General features: G+C 44.4%; 1 protein-coding gene across 2 annotated transcripts in view; it reads left to right on the top strand.

Annotated features, from left to right (window-relative positions):
* Window positions 1-4,246: 4,246 nt before the first annotated feature.
* Window positions 4,247-17,243, top strand: part of Fam161a (FAM161 centrosomal protein A) — a 15,636-nt gene continuing 2,639 nt past the window's right edge. The window contains exons 1-3 of one of the 2 annotated variants that reach the window (XM_029545237.1): window positions 4,247-4,523; window positions 11,481-11,710; window positions 15,514-16,635. In XM_029545237.1, the coding sequence (XP_029401097.1) occupies window positions 4,341-4,523; window positions 11,481-11,710; window positions 15,514-16,635 (1,535 nt within the window). In that variant the 5' untranslated portion in view covers window positions 4,247-4,340. Of the gene's footprint in view, window positions 4,524-9,210; window positions 9,472-11,480; window positions 11,711-15,513; window positions 16,636-17,243 lie in introns of those variants that run through there. The other variant, XM_021210989.2, reaches the window with a different exon arrangement.

Here is a 17,243-nt window from a genome sequence, read left to right as displayed (position 1 = left end):
TACCCCTTACCATATTCCCATAATATGTGTGAGTTTAATACAAAAGAAGCCAGTCATTGCCCATCAGTCTTTCTCCAGAGTGGTGCTAGTGGGATTTCTATAGAGTATTCTGGTTGAAGGGAGTGGTAGAGAGCTTTATAAGTTCATTTTCATGTTCAATCTTCCCAGAACCTAAATAAAACTAAAAAAAAAAAACAAAAACAAAAAACCAAAACAAAACAAAACAAAAAACTAAGGCCCATGCAATGTGGCACATTTTACAAAGTCAGATGGGCTTAGCGTTTTGTTGCCAACCAGTATATTTCACACATAGTCATGTCTCACCATGATTGTAAATTTCAACTTTGCTACCTTAATTCTAACTAATACATACCTAAGAGGTTTCAAAGCCTGATAGGTTCTTCTCACGTACTTTCACGCCTTTGAATAAAGGCCTGGTATTAATGTAAGCCGTATTTTGGCCTGCACAATCTGGTGCTTCATTACCTCTATATCACAGAATCCAAGAAGTTAAGAAAAATTAATGTTGGGCCGGGCGTGGTGGCGTACGCCTTTAATCCCAGCACTTGGGAGGCAGAGGCAGGCAGATTTCTGAGTTCCAGGACAGCCTGGACCACACAGAGAAATCCTGTCTTGAAGAAAAAACAAAACAAAAAAAAAATGAATGTTTGAGTCCAGGATCTTGAGATAAAGATACTTGAATCATCCAGAATTTAGTTTTTCTCACTTTGTTTAAGCTACAAAATTAATTATAAAACAATTGGATCAGGTACATCTTAGAAATTTAGGTCAAAATACTATTCTAATCCATATTAATGGATTCTCTGATATTACCCATTACTACCTATGTCTACCTAAATATGTAGCTGTTTTGACAGCTAACCACTGCTTATATGAAATTTGCTGTGGTAGAAAACCACTATCTTAACTTGATATGGGAGTTTATGGCACAATAGCTAACAATCCTAACAACACCTTTGTTGTAGGAATTAGAATAAAAGCTCGTCCAAGGGAGATGCTGAATGAGGTTACCCCTCACATTTAAAGGGGCTAGAGAGATATGCTTACATTTAAGTGCTATTATTCAGTTCTTACTTCATTATAAGTTTCCAAGTTTTAGAGTCTAAGGAATGGTGTGAAGACTATATCCTCTGAGTAGTAGATTTGACTTTGAGTCGATTGTGAAACATTTTTGAGGTGCCCACAGTATGCAAAATTGGAGAGAGACTCGGGTGGTCCTCAGTAGGTCGATCATATGTGGATCTTGTGCATGGAACCTATCACCACCCAAGGTGAGGGCCTCACACAACCAGGTCAGCAATATACAAGGAACCTAGCAAGACAGAACAGTTGTGCACCTGTTAAAATGCCTAAGCAATGCTGTATAAAATACGGCACTTAAGCTTAAAACCAAAGCTATGGAAGAGCTACACTTAGATTTTTGAAGGGGGTTATTAGAAAGCGGCAGAGGTCATTTTGTGCTCACAGAACCAGGAATGTTACCCAGAGCTGTCCCTTAGTGGAAGACAAGTGTAACCTACTTTTTGCCTGGAAGACTGGGAGTGGACATGGGTAATTATGACTTTTGCACTACGTGGCCAGGACCACACTGGATCCTCTCAGAGGATCAATCTATAGAACCCATCTTCTTGGGAAGTATTGTGTACTTTACAGAGTTTTGATTTAATCACATCTTAAACTTTATTATGCACATGGGATTGAGTTAATTATCTCCAGGAAAATTTTGCTGAATTGTGCTGTACTTAAGTATGCCTAAAAAAAAAAAATCTACCTAGTGTCAGATTCCCAAAGTGTGAGCCAACACTGACTCTTGAGTCCTGTTGAACTGAACTGCTTGCTTACCTCCTCCAATGTTGCTCTGCTGGCCATGGTTGCAGATGGCTCTGCAATACCAGACATTGGTCCTCTCATTAGACTACCGAATTTTAGTTGTGGGTATGCATTTTGTATTTTAGCTTCATTGAACTACATGCAGTACTCTACTACTGAGGAAATGACAAAGGGGAGATTAATATTTCTCACACATTCACTAAAACTTGTTGCTTTGAAACAAAATTTTATTTATTTTTTTGGAACTTAAAATTTTAATAAAGGATGCCAGGGTCTCAATCTCTTTCAAGTTCGCATGATAAAATCTACAGGATCCTTCTGGGAAATCTGCATCATCAAAGAGAACTAAAGCCATGGACCTTTTTAGAGGGTGGAGCCCCTTAGTTACTTCCTGAAGGCCCTGCCTCCTAGCACCATCACAGGGATTTTATTTTGGATTTAATAGGGGCATCAGCATTCAGATACCTAAAGAGATTCCAAGTTCTTGGATAGCAGAACTTGCCTTCATTTCCTTTTTTCACAAATGCCAATTTTTCTTGTTCAGATTTTTTTTTCAGTAACTAGGGATCAAATCTTGAAATCAGCCAATGCAAATGCTAAAAACTTAAGTCAAGAGACTGATAAGAAAGAGCTTGAGAGTATGTGTCCTCTGTTCTTTATAGTGTATGTTACAAGAAGCTAAAGCTTTCAATAGAATAGTATGTGTTTGCAAGAACCTCTCCCAGTACTAACAAGAATTTGTAACATCTTTGGCGCTTTGCTCTCATCTCAAGTATAAACCCAAATATTAACTGATATGTACGCTTGTTTGTTCGTTTTCTTTGTGTAGCTGTCCTATGATTCCATGGGCATTCATTTTTGTCAGAATTCATAATTACTCATTTTACTATCTTGTATATTACATTTTTGATTTTGTTTTTTCAAGACAGCCCTGGCTGTCCTGGAACTCACTCTGTAGACCTCGAACTCAGAAATCCGCTGGCCTCTGCCTCTGCCTCCCAAGTGCTAGGATTAAAGGCATTCGCCACCACTGCCCGGCCTGCAAAAGCACTTCTATGATGCCACCTTCTTTCAGATCTACCTTTTTTTTTAAAGCTATGTTAATAGATGTCTGCAAATTTAGAATACTGTCAGCCGAAACTTTCCTATTCTATGAACACACTGATGTCCTTCATATCCATTATTTACTATTTCACGTTCCTAAAATCATCCCACTTACAGGGCTTCAGTCTGTCAATAGGTCTTATTTACACCAAATCCCATCACAGAACTAGTTGCTTGTGGCTGGCAGGAAGTCACTATTCTCTCCTTCAGATGGCTCTGGATCCCTCCCCACATCTAGCTTTTCAGAACCAACCAGTATCCACATCAGTTCCGTTGGAAAAGGCAAACTCAGCCTTTGAAACAGGAGGTGGGGAAGGTAAGGTGATGATGGGTGCTTCGCGGGGGGGGGGGGGACAAGGAAGGGGTGGTAACAACTGCGTCAGGAACAGGTTCTGTGGAAGGTGTGCCGCATAACGTGGAAAGTAGTAGAACCTTAGGGTGGGGACAGGGACACTAGCTGGGCTTCTAAGTAGAGTGTTATGCTGCAGGTGGCTGAGAGTTCACTGCAAGACCATCCAAAGCGGCCAAAAACCTGAGGCCGATCAGGAGGTTGGTGGGACTGAGCTGGGAGGGTGTGGTCCCTGTAGGCTCTCGCCCCCTCTAATCTGCCGCTAAACTAGCTGCAGAACCCCTAGACAAGCTACCCCATCTCACTCACTGGTCCAAGTGACGGACACTTCCTATATGTCTCGTGTCTTACTGGTCAGTCGAGAAAAAGGAGGGTGGGACAAATAAGTATTCTCCTTCTGATTGGTCAACTTGTGCTGGTTCTTGTCAATTAGAGATGAACCGGGTTCTCCGCCATGTTGAATAGCGCGCTGCAAAGCCTGTCCTTTTCTTAGGGTGGTTACCCAACACCCGGTCCTTCCTGTTCCTCTGCGCCTTAATATGTTGATCCAGCTAGTTAAAACGCGCTTTCTGCTCCAAGTCCGTATGCCGCGAGAAGTCCTCGTTTAGGTAGTTAGGCCGAAATAAAGCTAGAAACCAGAGAAAAGCTCAGTCCCTAGCCGGGGACCTGGGTGTCATTCAAGTGAATCAGTAATTGTTCCGGCGCCGCTGGGGCTCCCACTGAGCAATTCGCTTGAAGATTGCGTTTTACTTTAGCTTGCTGTGATAGTCATTTGTGTAGCTTCAGATAGTTATACTTCTAGAAACCGCAGGCTTGTATCAGAAACCATCATTAGACACCAGCTGGACTCGGGGTTCGCATTTGTGACAGTGAAAAAGGACGTTGTGTGCGTTATGGTCCGTCGCCGCTTCCTGTAGCGTCCCTAGTAACCGAGCCCCTAGTAACCGCTCGCCCCAAGCTAGGATCTGTGAGCTAAGTGGCAGCGCCTGCACAGCGCCCTGGGCCGGCGCGGGCGCTCGGGCTCGGAGGCGGGGCGATGGCTTCGCTGCACCAGGAGGACAGACTGGCGGCAGCCAGCCTCCTGCTGCCCACAAATCCCATCACCGGAGCAAGGGTCGCCCAGTACGAACGCGAAGACTCCTTAGAGTCCTTGGTAGCAGCGGGGTTGGAGGCGGCCATGGAGGAGGAACAGAAGAAAGTGTGGCAGATGCGGGCGTCGGTAATGTGGGAGCTCGGCGGGGTCTGAGGGCTGTCCGGGTCGTCACCAGCAGGACGGATGGAAATGCGGTGTCCTCTGTAGACCCTCCCTGCTCTCTGCCCCCACTAAAGGTTGCTGCAAAACTTTCTTGGAGAGTGTTTTTATAGCTATTTCTAGAGTATGCAAAGAACAGAACTCTACTTCCTATTTATTCTCTAGCATATCTTGGGAATAAATAATTCTTTAGTTCTGATTTTTTAATTTATTTTTATTTTTGTCTCCCCCCCCCCCCGAGGACAACTGATGTGCCCATAGTTTTCATAAAACCTCAGATGATAAGTTGTACTGACAAATGTGTTTTATCGGTTTTGGTTAGTAGTAGATTTTAGCAGTCCATTAGCAAAGTGTGTTTGAAGTTCAGTGGACAGATGCTCCGTAAATATAGAGAAGCATCCAGATAAACAAACCGCCGAAATCCCAGTTTCCTAAAGGGATAATATGGGTGCAATGAGATCTTTTCTCAAAACATTTTCAGTATTATGTTCTGGATGTGTTTCTAACAGAAGGAAGGATAGATAGATAGATAGATAGATAGATAGATAGATAGATAGATAGATAGATAGATAGATAGATAGATTATAAGGATATATATATATATATATATATATATATATATATATATATATATATATATATATAATCTCGACCTCTGGAAAAGCAACCAGTACTCTTAACCACTAAGTCATCTCTCTAGCATTATGTTTTTTTTTAACTTATTTTATTAGATATTTTCTTCATTTACATTTCAAATGCTATCCCGAATGTCCCCTATACCCTCCCCCCAGCAATATGTTTTTATTCTTTAAATTTTTCATACAGTATATTTGGTACGTAACCACCCCTCTCCTTCATCTGTTCTATTCATTTTGTTTGTTTGTTTTTAGATTTGTGTGTACGAATGTGTGTCGTGCGAGTTCTTGGAAGTTACTGAGAGTTGTGAGCCACCATATGGGTGCTGGGAATCAAGCCCAGGTCCCCTGCAAGAGCAGCCAGTGCTCTTGACAGTTAAAACATCTTAGCATCCTTTTTAATTTTTGTTTGTTTTTTGAGACATAGCCAGGGCTGTTCTGGAACTCACTCTGTAGTCCAGGCTGGCCTCAAACTCACAGAGCTCTGCCTACCTCTGCTTCCTGAGTTTAAAGGTGTGGAATAAAAATACCCAGCTTTTATTCACTTTAAAAGTCGGGAACCTTGGACTTAAACCAGCACTCTGCTGGTATAAAGCACCGGGACCGGCACTTGCCCCCTGGACCCCCCATTTCTTATCCGTGCTGGGGTGGGCTGAAGGGTTTGTGCTTCCTAGGCAAGTGGTGTGCCAACAGCTACATCCTTGGCTTTTTTGTTTTATTTTACACAGGGTCTCCTTTGGTCCAGGATTGCCTCAAACTTGCTATTTTCGGCTAAGGATGACCTTAAACTCCTGATCCTCCTGCCTCCATCTTCCAAGTAATGGGATTGAGTGTGAGGCCCCATGCCTGCCTGTAACAAATGTTTAAGGTCATGTAGAGTAAGCAGACCCTGACCAGCAGTGAGGCTCAGAATCCTAAGACTGGTTTATACCTGATAAACCATTCAATACAGTCTGTCACAGGTTACAGAAGGCAACATGCCAGGGGGGAGGCAAGAATTTGGATCCTGGATCAGAATCCATTTTCTTCTATGTGCTGGGTGATTTTAGGACATGATTTCTGTTTCTTTGTCTATAAAAGGACTATAATTGTCTCCATTTTCCACCTTATTCAGTTGTTATTAAGAACCAAAGGAGACAATGGGTGTCATTTCTAGAGTAATTTACATAAATTAGTAGTAATTGTAACAACTGCCAGCTTGAATAATTCACTTGGAAATTGATTTATACTTTGGCGTACTAAGGCAGAAAGGTCTGTCCTTTGTATAGCTGTACTTATGTTCCAGAGTGCCCTGCTAACTGAAGATTTGTGTCATAAACTGAGTTTGGGTTTCCAACACCCAAATACAAACCTAGTGTGTTGGCTTTTGTCTATAATCCCAGTGCTGGAGAGAGAAGAAACAGGCAGATTCCTGGAATTTGCTGAAAGCCCTACCTCAAAAAAATAAGGTGGAGAGTGGCTAGGGAATTCATCAAAGATTGGATGTTAGGCTGGAACCCCTGCTTATCCTCTGCACAAGCTGGGAAACCCCATCTGCCCTCCTGCCAACCCCACCCACCTAGAGAAAACTCCCGAGTCTGATTGGAGAAAACGCAGGCTAACACGCCAGCACTCCTTGTCTCTGAGTTCCAGACAGCCTGCCCAACAGAGCCTGGCTGGGGGCTCAGGTTTTGACCATGCATGAACGCCATCCCAGCTCCTCCCTAGCACAGCAGCACTCCCAACCTAAACTCTACAAACTCCCCTTGCTTTGGCCTGGATGTGTGACTTCACTGACCTGTGTGGTCGGTGAACCCACGGGGAGCAGCCTCCTAATAAACCTGCCTTTATCTACTTTTAATCTGGTCTAATCTGGTCTGTATCTGTGTCACTGAGGGGAGAAAAAGCCTGTCACTGACCTCTGGTGTCTCTGGTATACACACACACACACACACACACACACACACACACACACACACACACACACACGAAAGGTGTGGGAAGAGAACATCAACATTTAGTAGCGACATAATAGACGTAAGGATCAACCACCATGGTAGGACTGGAACAAGGGCCCAGGGGTCCCACATTCACTGAGAAAAACAGTGAGGTGAACGGTCAAATGCTTTGTCAGTTCCCTAAAAATGAAGAATAGAGAGTGTGTCCCCAGAGAGTCGTTCTGTAGGCAGAGAGAAGAGTGAGTGTTCCTCTGGTGATTTCTATTTTCCTAAAGAAATAAAAGGGTTATGAGAGCAGTTGGTGTGTAGGAAGAGCAGAGAAAGACACAGCTGCTGGGGCAGTGGAGTCATTTGCCTAAGGAGCACTAGGTGCTGAGCAGGCCAGGTACCCACTAGATAGTACCCAGGGTCTAATTTAGTATTAATAGTTACAAAGTGTTGTCTATTGTTTTGGGAAACTGCAGTTATAGTGATAACCACTGAACATATTCTCCTTTTCAAATATCTAATGTTAGATCATTTAGAAGGTGGAGTCAGAACTGTGAGTTTGAGACCACTCTAAAGCACATGGAGTTCCAGACCGGCCTAGACAACACAGCAAGACCTTGCCCATAAACAAACAAACAAACAAACAAACAAATCTCAAACATTATCTGGGTACAATGGCCCACAGCTATAGTCTCAGTACTTGGGAGGCTGAGGTACACATATGCCATTAAACATTGTTGTAAAACACCTTCCTTCTTTCCTTCCTTCCTTCCTTCCTTCCTTCCTTCCTTCCTTCCTTCCTTCCTTCCTTCCTTCCTTCCTTCCTCTTCCTCTGCTTCCTGGTCCTTTTCTTCTTTGGAGTCAGGGTCTCACCATGTAACCCTGCCTGCCTTGGAGCTCATGGAGTAGAGGAATTATGTAGAAGAGGCTGGCTTCATAGAAATCTGCCAACCTCTGCCTTTTAAATGTTGAGATTAAAGGTGTGTACCACCATGCCTAGCCCAGAGGGTCTCATGTAGCATATGCTGGCCTCAGACTGGCAATGTAGCCCAGTCTGACCTTGAACTCAGGGTCCTTCTGTGTCTGCCTTCTGAGTACTGGAATTACAGACAGGGGCTACCAAGTTCAGCATTGAAAAGAACATAAATTAGTAAAAGCTCCAGAATGTCAGATAGACTACAATACAAACAGTTCTTTATGGTGCTGACACCAGGTAAGCCTCAGGTGCTGGGAGAGCTGATAAATCCATAAGTGGGTCAAGCCACTTGGGAAGATTAGCTCCTTCTGTAGTGGCCCTTACAACACGGAAAGCTTAATATCAAGGCGGAGGAAAGTTACAGCATTGCACATTGTGATTTGCAAACCGTACAGTCCTGGGGCAGGGGGCGAAGGTGAAGCGAGAATTGGGAGTTATTTCCTAGCCATTCATCTGTTTTAGGTTAAAATACAAGCAAACTAGGAGGGCCTGTTTGAAAAGTTTCGCTTGTGTTAACAGTGGACTGGGCACTGTGCAACCCTCAAGTGTGAGTGCCGCTCTCCATGTCCGCTCCTTCCCCTTTTCCCACACTTCTTCCAGGTCAGAGACTTGCTGGTTTTAGTGTAGATGATGGAGATAGGACCTTTGAAGAGATTTTCTGGGAGAACAAATGAGCCCGTGGATATTCTGCCTGGAAGTTGCTCCCTATTTTAACTAGAGGACATATAAATATAAAACACCGACAGGTTCACAGCCTGATTTTAGATTTTTCATTTATGTTGGGTTGTAGGTCTTTTCCTTAATACTCTGTAAGCTCAGTGCAGCCCTTCAGGGACCTGTTTCCTCGTCACTCCAACCTCTGCAAAGGAAACGCTTGCTATTTTCCTTTGGTGGAAACTTACATAGTTTCAAACTTATGCCTTCTTTCATTCCACAAATATTTACCGGACATGTCTTCTTGGCCAGGTACCGTTCTAGAAGCTGGGGACACAAAAGCACAAAGCAAACCAGCTCTGCCTTTGAGCTGACTCTCCTGTCTGGGCAGGCCTGGGCATACATGGGACCAGGATGGGGTAGATGGTTGGTATGTTGGGAGAGTTGTTATTTCAAAAAGGATAGTCAACAAAGACTCTTCTGAGGTGGCATTTGAGTGAGCAGTGAGCAAGTGGCCTGTGCAAGCTCTGGGTCACCAGCATCCTCAAGAGATGGAGCAAATCAAAGGCAGATACCTCGCCAACTCTGATCATTCTTTTGTTTGTTTATTTTCAAGGTCAGGTTTCCCTGTGTAACCTCGGCTGTCCAGGAACTCATTCCATAAACCAGGTTGGCCTGGAACTCAGTGATCTGCCAGCTTCTGCCTCCCAAGTGCTGGGTTTAAGGTGGGTGACCCACGGCTCTTTTTTTTTTTTTTAAGGTTTATGCATATTTATTGGGAGGTGGGCTGTCTGTGTGGATCATCGTGAGTTTGTCCTGCCTGTGTTGTACCCATGGAGGCCAGGAGAGGGTGCTGGAATCTCTGCAGCTGGGATTACGGATGGTTGTGAGCACTCTATGTATGCTGAGAACTGAATCTGGGTCCTCTGCAAAAAACTGTGAAATAAAAATTCTTCTAAGTGCCTTGTGTGACATACAGTAAACAGTTCTTTGGTCCTGTGAGTTGTTAAGTTTCTACATATCAGTTCTATTAAAGAAAAATTGTTTTCTTTCATTTGTTTCCTTGAAGTTATCCCAAATGGGACAATATTAGAAGAGTCTTCTTCCAAGAGCAACAAAAGCCTAGGGCTAGACAGTGGTGAGAATACTTGGTGTTCTTGCAGAGAACTGGAATTTGGTTGCCAGGACCCACACTGGATAATTTAAAACTACCCGTAATTCTAGCTCCAGGGGATTAAGCACCCAATTCTGGACCCCATGGGCACCTGCACTCACCCACACACATGTATGCACATAGTCACCCACACACATGTATACACATAGTTTAAAAAGTGCACATCTATCCATTTATCCATCCATCCCCTCCTTTCCCGATGTGAACAAAAACCCGTAGGCTGGTACATGATAGGCAAATACTTGACAACTGAGATACTTCTCCAGCCCAGATTATTATTAACAATGGACTCTTATGAATTTTCCCATTGGAAAGGCTAAACAGTCTTATTTTCTGAGATTATATTATTATTAATCTAACTTGGGAATACACTTGTTTGGTTTCGAGTATGTTTAAGGTGGTAGGCTAAATTTAAACCATGGTTGGTGGTCCTTTATGCATGGCATCATACATAATCTAAAATTTGTCAACTGAGAACATTAAACATTATATTTATAAAGAAAGTGAGGGGTTTTGGGGTGGGTTATATGTATGTATGTTTAGATGCACATACTTGTGTGTGTGTGTGTGTGTATGTGTGTGTGTGTGTGTACATGGGCACACAGAGACCAGAGAGCAACTTCTATGCTGTGGCATTCTTCAGTGCTGTTGTTTGCTGTTATCTGAGGAAGATTCTCACTGATCAGGCTCCAGGGACCCTCCTGTCCCCACCTCTCCAGTGCTGGGATTACAATCTTATGTCACCATGTCTAGCTAGCTTTGTTCATTTTTTTTTTTTTAAACGTGGGTTCTAGGAACTGAACTCAGCTTTTTATGCTTCCATAGCAAACAATTGAGTGATTAAGCAATTTCTCCAGCTATAGAAAGTGAGGTTTTTCTCTCCGTAGCTGAGTCAGTTAGAAGGGAAAGATGAGTAGTGGGGGAGAGGGAGCCCAATCAGAAGCTCCCGTGTGGAGTCTCCAGCCATACACCACTCCATGTCTCTCCTAGTGCCCTAAGTGTCTGCCACCTGTGGACGTTACTCTTCTTGCTGCCCACAGCAGTGACTCTCCTCTGCCCTCTCCTGTGTCCTTTTCCCTCCAAGATCATCCCAACTGGGCTCCCTGGAGAGCCACTTTGTCCCTGGGCCCCATTCCTGCTCCCTGCCCACTGCACACCATCGGAGTCCCAAGGCAGGAGTCCCTTAGGAGTTGGCTCTGGGCACAGGAGCAGCAGCCGCGCTCCTCTCAGCAGAGGCCTCCTGGAGAGATCGTTGTAGCTGAGCTCCACTCCGCCCTCTGCAGTAGTCAGTGACATCACATGAATATTTTCTGTCAGTTACCTAGGAACCTGACCATTATTAAATGGATGGAAGCCACTCATGGTGGCACACACCTTTGATTCCAGGGAGCAGGAGGCAGAGGCCGGCAGATCACTAGTTCAGAGCTAGCCTGGTCTACATACGGAGTTAGAGGCCAGCCTAGACTACATAGTGAGACTTCTGTAAGAATCAGCATTTGGATCAGTGTCAATTTGTTATTTAATTTCAAACAGCAGATAACAGGGTTCTCTTCTCATCAGGCAGGTTGTCACAACTTTTCGGATAAGGACGAAGAGATGGCATTCGAGAGCACTATGAACCTCTCTGATATTTACCACTCTGATGAAGAGTATTTCAGGAAACTCAAAGACCTAAAGGCTGTCCATGAAGAAGCCATGTCAAAATTAGAGAAAATGTACCAGGACAAGCTAAATATAAAAGACATCCAGGCGGTGTTCATCCGGGATGCGATCAGGGGTGCGTCTTCGAGGTGAGTCTCTTCTAAATAAGCTTGTCGTTGTCATTTGTGAGCTGAACTAAAATAAATGCTCGGAAGAAGTGTGGAAGACAGTATCCCACGGTATTTGCTTCTAAATAGTCCTTCCTAGTATTGATGATATATAAAGGTGGGCTTTTATTCACAATGTTTAGTGGCTTATCATTTTACTAGGTTCCCTCTTGCTTTGCGGGTCACTTGGTAGCCATCCATTTGTTTTTATTGTCATTTTAAAATGTGTTTTGCCTGTGTGTATGTCTATACCACTTGTGTACCTGGTGTCCATAGAGAATTGTGAACTGCCCTATGGGTACTGGGAATCAAACCTGTGTCCCTGGAAGAGCAGCCAGTGCTCTTATCCTTTGAGCCATCTCTCCAGTCCTTTCATCTGTGTTTTTCTGCTTTACTTGTGCTTACAGATATGTATCAGAATATTTAGGCTGGCCCAATTTTGAAACATGATCTTATACGCTCTACAGCCCAGGATGGCTGAGAACATGCCTTTGTTGAGGGAGTTTTGGCTTCTCTGGCTTTGTGCTCCCGGCTGGTCACAGGCACACACCCACCCAACAGCTCTGTCAGATACACGGAGGAAAGATCCACACACATAAGCTTATTTTTAAATGCTTTATTGGCTCTGTGGTTGGACTCTTTTGAGCTTTCTGTGGCTAGCATACCCATACCTTCACTCCTAGCTCAACACCTCTGAACCTTCCCTCAGCTTAGTTGCTCTTCTGTGGAGCCCGTTGGTCTTGCTGCCCAAGACACTTTTGGGCTGCCCTTCTGGGGGCCATTTTCCTTTTCCTACATTTTGGAAGATGATCTCTACAGCTCTGAGTTTGTTCTGTCTGCCTCTCCCAAGTCTCTGGATCTCCTCTCCTCTCTTCCTAGCTTGTGGGTACCTGGAAGTCTCACCTCTTTCTTTCTGCCCAGCCATTGGCCACTGGCATCTTTATTGATAGATCAAAAACCAATTGAGGACAAGGGCCTTCAGTGTCAGTACACACAGATTCCTGATTAAATCAAAGCATCAGAACCACACTCCTACAGGCCCCAAACTCTGGGCAATCCTCCTGCCTCAGCCTCACAAGTCCTGAGAATACAAGCAGGAGCCATCATGGTTTTCTTTTCTTTTTTCTTTTTTTGAGACAGGGTCTCATGTAGTCCAGGCTAGTCTCAAACTTGCAGTGTAGCCAAGGATGTCCTTGAGCCCCTCTCACCTCCACTTCCTAGATGATGGGATTACATGCAACCATGCTTTGCTTAAGCTGGGCCTTTTGTTGTTGTTTGACATAAGGTCTCTCTGGTGTAGATCTGGCTGTCCAGGAACTCACTATGCAAATATTGAGGCTGGCCTTGAATTCACAGAGATCAACCTGCCTCTGCCTGCGTAGTGTTGTGGTAAATCTCCAACCACTCTAAGCCCACTTAAGGAAAACACAACTTTGTTGCAGTGAATCTCCAACCCCATTAAGTCCATTCAAGGAAAACGCAACTCAGTTGTATATTTATAAACTGCACACCTATATTGGGCAGACATGCCTCTACACCACTTTCTTCCCCAGCTATGAAATTCCTACTCCTTGCAGTTTCTCTCACTTCTGCTCCATCATCTTTCCAACAACTACAACTCTGTCCTCCTCTGTTCTCAGTCTTCTTCAACTCCTTCTCCTCCCCTTCTCTTCCTGTCTTGTCCGGAAAACCCACCTCCTCATTTTTGCCCAGCGATTGGCTACTTGTGTTCTTAGCCAATCAGATAATTAAGGGAAATTCCCCTACAGGGGAGTGCTAAGATTAAAGGCACGTGCCACCATGCCCAGCCAGTCCTTTTTAAAGATTGAAAACTAAAGTTTATTTTAAAAAAAAAAAGATGAGCTTATTAAAGATGCAGGGTTTTGATTTCTGGGCTTTTTTTGTTTTGTTTTGTCTTTTGTGTTTTTGTTTGTTTGTTTTTAAAGATTTATTTATTTTATGTATGTGAGTACACTTGTCGCTGTTTTCAGACACACACCAGAAGAGGGCATCAAAACACATTACAGATGGTTGTGAGCCACCATGTGGCTGCTGGGAATTGAACTCAGGACCTCTGGAAGAGAAGATGGTGCTTTTAATCGCTGAGCCACCTCTCCAGCCCCTGTTTGTTTGTTTTTTAGATTTATGTATTATGTATGCAATGGCCTGCCTGTATGTATTCCTGCAGGCCAGAAGAGGGAACCAGATCTCATTTCAGATGGTTGTGAGCCACCATGTGGCTGCTGGGAATTGAACTCAGGACCTCTGGAAAAGCAGCCAGTGCTATTAACCTCTGAGCCATCTCTCCAGCCCTTGATTTCTGTTTTTAAAAGCAATCTAGCATCACGGCTCTTTTCTCCTGTGGCCCTGCTTCCTTTGAAACTGTAAGCTGATCCCTTACCTAACCCAGCTGGTCAGCTGACTGTACATTGTCTGTGTGTCAGAGCTGTTTGAGCTTTGTCACCCCCAAGGAGGTCACAGACTTTGTGGAAGAAAAAAAAAAAAATGTAATCTCATTTGAGGGCTTTTACCCTGCCTTTGACCTTTCAGTTCTCCCATAAAAGACACAGCTTTTGTTATTTACAATAAACCTTTATCAGCACCAGAGCTGGGCAGGTATTACCCTCCATGCTATTAGAATCTACTTTCCTGTCAGTGACCCGGGGTTACTTACTGAGTTCCATCTGGGCTGCCCTCAGCTCCAATTGGCCAGCCTTCAGGGCCACGACTTTAAGATTCTGACCGCACGGTGTCTTCTCCCCTCCCATCCTCTCAGCCTCTTCCCCACCCCAACCAGGTTACTTAAAACCCACCCACCTCTAATCCCTCCAGGAACTGGCTGTAGCCAATTTTGTTTAAACAATGGTTTTAAATCGAGAAACAAGGTTTGCACAACAAAAATTTGTAAATGTGAGAATTCACTTGGAGGCCTAGACCTTCAGGTACAGAATTTAGCATGACAATACATGACAACAGACCAAACCTCACAAGTAGACATGCAGTACAACATGACACTCCTGTGTCTCTGAAACAGAAGAAATGGTGATCATGCTCAGGTGCTGGTGGGAGGGAGGGAAATATTTCAACATAAAAATCATAAAGTATGATTTTTCAACATAAGTATGATTTTTTTCCCCTCCAAATAAGGCTAGGAATCAAATCCTCAGTGCATCAGAGACAGGCTCTCATTATGTTACTGAGGCTAGCCTTGAACCCCATATCCTTCCGGTCTTGGCCTCCATTAGCATGCACTAGCATGCCCAACTGAGTTCAAACTGGAGAAAAATAAGAGGCAGAGTGGATACAGGAAGCAAGGAGTGGCTTTCAGGACAGCAGCAGGCATGGTGGGGAAAGGAGTCAGGTGAGAACACTTCCAGAATGATAACTAGGCTAGGGAGGGGTAAGTGCTGGGTAAGCAGGGGCCAGTACTGATGGACAAGTAGTTCAGACTTTGTAGCAAAGATGAAAGTGTTAGGTAGGCATAACATGGTCAGACATGGTCAAGATGGTGACTCTGGGAAGCACAGAGGAGATGAATAAAAGTCAGAGAGGAGAAGCAGTTGAGAAGACAGAAGAGACTCAAGTTCCTTCTCTGAAAAGTGAGAGTATTAGATAAGTCATAGTCATCTTTCAGCTCTAGTCCAAAGAAAAATGATATTGTCACGACCCTTAGCTACTCCCTTCTGGCTGACTATACCTTAATATTAGGAAATCTGTAATTACAGTAATTCTAACATTTGGCCACATAGAATTGGAAGTGTAGCCTAATTATTCTTCTTCCCTAGTTCTGCATCAGAAAAGAGCTGCTCACATCCTGCCTTGTCAGTGACCTCACTTTCAGAGCCTGACCTAGACGGGTCGTCGTCCTTGTCTACAACTACTGACGAGGAGTTGCCCGACCTAGCGAAAGAGACTCCCGGGAAAAGCAGCGCAATGGCCCATGCCCAGGAGCTCATAAACAACATGTGGAACGACTTTTCTGTTGAAGATTATATTCAGTATGACTCAGACCCCCAAATGGCTAAGAAAAAGAGGAAGAAACCTAAATCCTTGACACCCAAGATTACAGTGCCTGTACCCTTTGAAATGACGGTAAGAGAGCAGAATCGGAGAGAGAAGGCCTTGAATGCTCGGTCAGATCTGGAAACGAAGCAGAAGCTGCTCAAGAAGGACGAGGACGATGCAGAGTGTAAGAAGAAATTCCGAGCCAACCCTGCTCCTTCCTGCGTGCTCCTTCCCCTTTATGAGGATCTAGTCAAGCAGAACGAGGAGCGTCGGAAGAGGGCCCGGGAGAAGAACAGAGCTGCGCTCCTGGCCTCCCAGAAGCCCTTTAAGTTCATTGCGAGGGAGGAGCAGAAGCAAGCAGTCCGCGAGAAGAAGCTGAGAGACCTTTTTAGGGCTAAAAGGAAAACACATCAGTTTAAAGCCAGACCTGTGCCTCGTTTTATTTACAGGCCAAAGGAAGAAGAGCTCTATGGAGACAGCAGGATGCAGCCAAAGGCCAGAGATCTGTTACAGAATTCGCCTTGGCCCAGTCGGTCAGCTTGCAGACGGTTCAGGGATACCAGAAGTCCTGCAAAGCCCAGGGGTAAACACAGGCGTAGGTGCCTGAGGCCTGATGGAGACTTAGGACACTGGAGGGAATCCTTCTCTGAATACAGCTTTCTGAAAAGCCCAGTGCTTTGGGAACAGTATTGTCTTCACGAATCCCCTTGTGACTCCGACAAAAGACAGAAAGTCTTGGCAAACATCAGAGCAGATGAAGAAAATTTGAGAGAAACACGCAGGCCGGGTCTGTCTCCTAGGCGTAAGTCACCGGGAAGAAGCTCGTATCCGAAGCCCAGGCCTCGTGAATGCAGCCCACCGATGCCCACCGCGTCTTCCCGAGGGCGGGAGCAAGCCATCAGGTAAGGCCTCAGGACGGTCACTCCCTGTCACATGGTTGCTGAACGGCATATGAAGTCCTATGGGTTTTAGCTTGGTAAATCTGGATTTACTAAATTATCTGGAAGGTATTGTATGACACGGTAGAGAATCGTTTGCTAAGAACGTTCTTCCAGGAGACAAATGTGATTTCTGTTTCCTTGGGGATAGGTAGATAAGCTTACACCATCAGCCTTGCTTGGATTTCCAAGGTCACAATTAAGATTTTGGTCAAAAGGTGGCCTTATTTTCAGCCTTGGAATTATCCCGTGTTAAGTCTTTGCTGGACAACTTCATCCTTGGCTTAAAGTGCATTAATTAAGCCTTAGTTTGTTGCCCTCAGGAAATCCCTTGAGGAAAAGAAAATGTTGGAAGAAGAGAGAAATCGGATCCTAACTAAACAGAAGCAAAGAATGAAAGACTTGCAGAAACTGCTGGCAACCCGGGTTAAGGCTTATGGCTCCCAACAGAGCTTGTCTCAGATAGTTAAATCCAGGGTGAAGGAGCTCAGGTACCATGGAAGAACCTGGGAACGACAACATCAGCTGCCAAACTCTCCTTTCCTTTCCTTTCTTTTCTTTTCCTTTCCTTT

The sequence above is a fragment of the Mus pahari genome, chromosome 13 (assembly GCF_900095145.1).
Source record: "Mus pahari chromosome 13, PAHARI_EIJ_v1.1, whole genome shotgun sequence".
NCBI lineage: Eukaryota > Metazoa > Chordata > Mammalia > Rodentia > Muridae > Mus > Mus pahari.
This window is presented reverse-complemented; position numbering and strand designations above follow the sequence as displayed.